Below are 5,938 nucleotides of genomic sequence, written 5' to 3'. Positions count from 1 at the left end.
GCCTTTTTAGCGACGCAGGCCCGGCCGAGGGGAATGCAGAGGAGACACAGAGACGGCCGGCCCAGAGGACGATCCGGCCGCAGCGCGCTGGGCGGGCGGCGATGGAGGGTGTGGGCGCCGTGCGCTTCTGGCTCGTGGTGTGCGGCTGCCTGGCTTTCCCGCCGCGGGCCGAGTCGGTGTGTCCGGAGCGCTGCGACTGCCAGCACCCCCAGCATCTCCTGTGCACCAACAGGGGGCTTCGCGCGGTGCCCAAGACCAGCTCGCTGCCTAGTCCCCAGGACGTGCTCACCTACAGCCTAGGCGGCAACTTCATCACCAACATCACCGCCTTCGACTTCCATCGCCTGGGGCAGCTCAGACGGCTGGATCTGCAGTACAACCAGATCCGCTCTCTCCACCCCAAGACCTTCGAGAAGCTCTCCAGACTAGAGGAGCTGTACCTGGGGAACAACCTCTTGCAGGCGCTCGCTCCTGGCACGTTGGCCCCGCTGCGCAAATTGCGCATCCTTTACGCCAACGGTAACGAGATTGGACGCCTGAGTCGCGGCTCCTTCGAGGGCCTGGAGAGTCTAGTCAAGCTACGGCTGGACGGGAACGTGCTGGGAGCGCTGCCGGACGCGGTCTTCGCTCCTTTGGGCAACCTGCTCTACCTACATCTGGAGGCTAACCGGATCCGCTTTTTGGGCAAGAACGCCTTCACCCAGCTGGGTAAGCTTCGATTCCTCAATCTCTCTGCCAACGAGCTGCAACCCTCTCTGCGGCACGCGGCCACCTTTGTCCCTCTGCGCTCCCTCTCTACTCTCATCCTCTCTGCCAACAGCCTGCAGCACCTAGGCCCCCGCGTCTTCCAGCACCTGCCACGCCTAGGCCTGCTCTCCCTCAGCGGCAACCAGCTCACCCACCTCGCCCCAGAGGCCTTCTGGGGGCTGGAGGCCCTGCGTGAGCTGCGCCTGGAAGGCAACCGGCTGAACCAGCTGCCCCTGACCCTACTGGAGCCTCTGCACAGCTTGGAAGCACTAGATCTGAGCGGCAATGAGCTTTCTGCTCTGCATCCCGCCACCTTTGGCCACCAAGGCCGCCTACGTGAGCTCAGCCTGCGCGACAATGCGCTCAGCGCCCTTTCTGGAGACATCTTCGCCGCCAGTCCGGCTCTCTACCGGCTAGATCTAGACGGCAACGGTTGGACCTGCGACTGCCGGTTGCGGGGTCTGAAACGCTGGATGGGCAACTGGCATTCTCAGGGTCGCCTCCTTACGGTCTTCGTGCAGTGTCGCCACCCCCCGGCCCTGCGGGGCAAGTACCTGGATTACCTGGATGACCAACTGCTGCAGAATGGGTCTTGCGTGGATCCCTCCCCTTCCCCTACAGCAGGCAGTAGGCAGTGGCCGATATCCACTGCGCCAGGGGAGGGGATGACGCCCCCTGCAGGTCTCGCGCAGGAGCTGCCACTGCAGCCACAGCCGCAGCCCCAGCAGCGGGGGAGACTTCTACCAGGAGTGGCCTGGGCTGGGGCTGCCAAGGAGCTGGTGGGCAACCGCAGCGCATTAAGGTTGAACCGGCGGGGTCCAGGCCTGCAGCATCAGAGCCCCTCTGCCGCTGCTGCTTCGGGTTCTGCCCCACAGTCCTTGGACCTGCACGAGAAGCCAGAGCGAGGACGTCCCACCCGAGCAAATCTCCCCCAGACGGAGCCCACCCCGACGTCTGAGCCCGCCTCTGGGACACCATCTGCCAGAGACAGCTGGCAGCGCGCAGCAAAGCAGCGCCTCGCTTCAGAGCAGCAAGGGCGTGCCGTCCAGTACGATAGTGGCGTCGGCTTGCCACCTCTGGTGTCTGACCCCTGTGACTTCAATAAATTCATTCTATGCAACCTGACCGTAGAGGCAGTGAGCGCCAACAGCGCCTCGGTGCGCTGGGCCGTTCGAGAGCATCGCAGTCCCCGGCCGCAGGGCGGCGCACGCTTCCGCCTGCTTTTCGATCGCTTTGGCCAGCAGCCCAAGTTCCAGCGCTTCGTCTACCTGCCAGAACGCAGCGACTCGGCCACGCTGCACGAGCTGCGCGGAGACACCCCGTACCTAGTGTGCGTGGAGGGCGTGCTCGGGGGTCGCGTTTGCCCCGTGGCCCCCCGAGACCACTGCGCAGGGTTGGTAACCCTGCCGGAGGCAGGAGGTAGAGGTGGCGTCGACTACCAGCTACTGACCTTGGTCTTGCTGGCTATCAACGCGCTGCTGGTGCTCCTGGCACTGGCGGCCTGGGGATCCCGATGGCTGAGGAGGAAGCTGCGTGCCAGGCGGAAGGGAGGGGCCCCGGTCCACGTTCGCCACATGTACTCCACCCGACGGCCACTGCGCTCCATGGGCACTGGTGTGTCCGCGGACTTCTCAGGCTTCCAGTCACACCGTCCCCGCACCACCGTGTGCGCGCTCAGCGAGGCGGACCTCATTGAGTTCCCCTGCGACCGCTTCATGGACAGCTCCGGTGGTGGGACCGGTGGCAGCTTGAGGCGGGAGGACCACCTCTTGCAAAGATTTGCTGACTAGGCAGTGCCTCAGGATCTCACAGGCCTTGGGGAGCCACTCTCAGTGACCCCCGTGTCTTCTCAGAGGAAGAACTAGTTTTGTTAAGACCTGTTTCTTTCTCCCTTTTGTGCATTTGCTGAAGCCAAGTGGTACTCGAAGTGAATCTAGATGCCGTCCTTCACGTCCCAGTACTCACAGTGTAGATGGATGGTTCTTGGTGGTCTAACCCAAGAGTGGGGAAAAATGAATAATGGCATAGAAGTGGGAAGCCTTGACACACTTAGTGCATGGCTCCTGCGACGTTTCAGCTGACCATAGCTAGAAAGGCTGCTTTATGCTCTCAGCATGACCAGAAGACTCTAGTGTAAATGCTCTAGGCAAACTGAGTTCTGTTTCTAGTTAAGAAAAAGGGGACTTACCACCATCACAAAGGGGGTCCAGACACTGACCCCACGGATTTGGTGGGTTCTGCCAAGATGGGCAGGGTAAACAGACACCAATCTCACCTGGGAGCCCTTTTCTGTTGGCTGGTAGAGCGCCTAAGAAGCCTTAAGGTTTAAATAAGGAAAAGCTACCTGAGACAATATGAAGAGAATTTAACAAACTGACCAATAAACTCAAAGACTCCTTTGATTGGACCGGACCCCCTTCTACTGTTTCTCTAGTTCGGGACATGACCTTTTGCTGACCTTTGGATAACTGATATTGTCCTTGGGAGAAGGCAGCATTTCAAAGGTCTCCACCAGTCCTGTACCTGTGGTTTTAATTTTATTTTTATCTACACAGGGAAATATTGGGTGCCAGATTTGATTTTTAAAAAAAATGCGACATGTATGTGTGTCTGTAACCGGTGACTCCCTAGGGCACCGGGGACTTCCAGCTTGCTTACCACATTTCTGATAGCATGCCTAGATGGGGATGAATGTGACCTACATCTCACGACATTTCAGCAGTGCCCCCCACCCCCTTCTTGACAGCACCTATTTCTGAGTTGCACGGGTAGGCAATAAGCATAAAGAAATTGTCAGGCTTGGGAGGGAGGAGGGGCGGCGAGTTCAGTGGTGGAGCTCGCTTGTGAGGCTCTGAGTGAGTCCTATAATCTCTGACCACTGTCGTTCTTTGTAAGGAATAAAACAGGAGAAGAAATTTTGGGGAACAAATGTGAAAAATGAAGAAAAAAAAACCACAGTAGCGAATATGTGTTTCTACTAAACCCAGAAAATCATGAGCACTCGACTGTCACTGTGAAATAATTACGTATTTTACAAATTAATTCTTCTGATAGCCCGTTTTACTGTTTTACTGTGTTATTAAATCCTATCTTTTAGTAGTAGATGCAGTATTTCTTTTCTTTTTTCATGTTTTGTTTTTAATTTAGGATTAGCCTCCTGTATTTGTTTACTTGTGCTCTTAGCTATTTGGGATACTTTTCTTCTCTGATATTTATGAAGTTCGTGTTTATGATTAAATGTAGTGGCTGGGTTCACATTAATAATTCGTGTGTGGTCCACATTCACTCGCTAAGAGGATGTACATGTGGCACCGTCACCGTGGCTTAGGATTTATTGGCAGTGGGGTACCACGCAGGTCAGCCAGTTCAAGGTGCTATGGTTAACAGTGACTCGTCTGTTTCAGGCCTCAGGCCCCTGAGGGTCCCAATGACTCAGGGAATCCATCACAGTCCACGGCCCTTCAACCCGATCACTCTTTATGCTTGGCCTACATGAGCCATGCTGGCTTTGTCCCAGCTGCTGAGGACCTGGGGGTCTAAATGAGCCGGTCTTTGTTTATGTCCAGGATGAGTAAAATGTCCAGACCACTTAAGCCACAGCTGCTTTTCTGGCAGTCTTATCTGCAGGGACGAAACTTAATAAACCACAGGAAGTAGACTGTCATTCTGTGTCAGCTGCCAGGCCCTGTTTTCGATCCAGAGTGTATGGTACGTGGGAGGTGGGGCTGTGTGCTCTTATTTTCAACCTGGAGGCTATCTGGCACCCCCTGAAGAACTCACAGTTTTTCATGCACAGCACAGTTGCATCCCTTAGCTGTTTTATTTACACGGTGTAAAAGTGAGAGCCGTTGAAGGTCTGGAAAAGACCGCTGATTATGTTTACCATCTGCCTTTCCGAACTGTAGACTGTCACCAGGAATGCTTAATGGCTGGACTTAAGACGGTCTCACCGAAAAGTCTTTCAGTGAGGCATGGATGAATGTTATATGTTGTTACATTCAGTTATTGTCAATAAACCCACATACTAATGGAGATGCCTCGTCGGAGCTTCCAAATATTTTGATGCACGTTAAAGATGTCAGGGTGAGCCTCACAGCAGCGGTGCTCACTCTTGTAAATGAGACATAAACTTGATGTCTGTGGGGCTTTGATTCTTTTCCTTTTCAAGGAGAGCTTGGGCTTAATCGTAAAGAAATGGTTGTGTGTGTGAGCTTATATGTAAGGAGACAGTGAACACCACTCTAAAAGCAAATGGGCAGCCCAGGGTGAAATGCTACCAGGTGGCAGCAAGGTGGCCTGGTCTCCCAGCGGGTTCCCTAACAACTCTGCCCTCTGGATTTCATGAACACAGATTACAGGAGCTCCCACCCCCTTCACAGAGCTTGTAAAGTGGTTAGTTCCTGATGGATGTGAATACGCTTTACATGAGTTGTAGAATTCAGTTCCAAAGCCACAGCCAGGTCTGGGCTGTACAGTAAACCTCACACAATAGGTGACTGCTTCTGCCAGGCAGAAGCTGCCGGGTGATAAGCAGGATGGTAAGGTGTGGTCAAGGCAACCTGATTTTCACCAAAGGCCAACACCATTGGCCTGCTACTATGTTAAATGCTGTCCCTGGTTGGGGATTTAGCTCAGTGGTAGAGTGCTTGCCTAGGAAGCGCAAGGCCCTGGGTTCGGTCCCCAGCTCTGAAAAAAAGAACCAAAAAAAAAAAAATGCTGTCCCTGGTAGCATTTAAAGGGACATTGGCATGGTTATTGGTAGTTACTCACTCCTGCTTCTCTCTTTGTCTCTCTTTCTTTGTCTCTCTCTCTTTCTCTCTCTCCATTTATATATATATATATATGTGTGTATGTATATATATATACATACACATATATACATATACATATGCACATATATATACACTGTTGCTGTCTTCAGACACCAGAAGAAGGCATAGGACCCCATTATGGATGGCGGTCCACCATGTGTTTGCTGGGAATCGAACCTCAGGACCTCTGGAAGAGCAGTCAGTGCTTTCAACCACTGAGCCATCTTCCACTCCTCCTGCTTCTCTCTCCCTCTCTCTCTCTCTCTCTCTCTCTCTCTCTCTCTCTCTCTCTCTCTCTCTTTTCAGAGCTGAGGACAGAACCCAGAGCCTTGCACTTGCTAGGCAAGCGCTCTACGACTGAGCTAAATCCCCAAACCCCT

General features: G+C 53.9%; 1 protein-coding gene across 1 annotated transcript in view; it reads left to right on the top strand.

The window, feature by feature from the left end:
* Tril (TLR4 interactor with leucine-rich repeats) overlaps positions 1 to 4,779 on the top strand; it is a 4,846-nt gene extending 67 nt beyond the window's left edge. Inside the window, exon 1 of the mRNA NM_001034010.2 lies at positions 1 to 4,779. This exon is cut by the window's left edge and continues 67 nt beyond it. Within this exon, the coding sequence (NP_001029182.1) occupies positions 102 to 2,537 (2,436 nt within the window). The 5' untranslated portion in view covers positions 1 to 101 and the 3' untranslated portion in view covers positions 2,538 to 4,779.
* Positions 4,780 to 5,938: the final 1,159 nt, after the last annotated feature.

This window comes from Rattus norvegicus, chromosome 4 (assembly GCF_036323735.1).
Source record: "Rattus norvegicus strain BN/NHsdMcwi chromosome 4, GRCr8, whole genome shotgun sequence".
Classification (NCBI taxonomy): Eukaryota; Metazoa; Chordata; class Mammalia; order Rodentia; family Muridae; genus Rattus; species Rattus norvegicus.
Note: the sequence above shows the minus strand (reverse complement) of the source record. Positions and strands in the feature narration are given on the sequence as shown.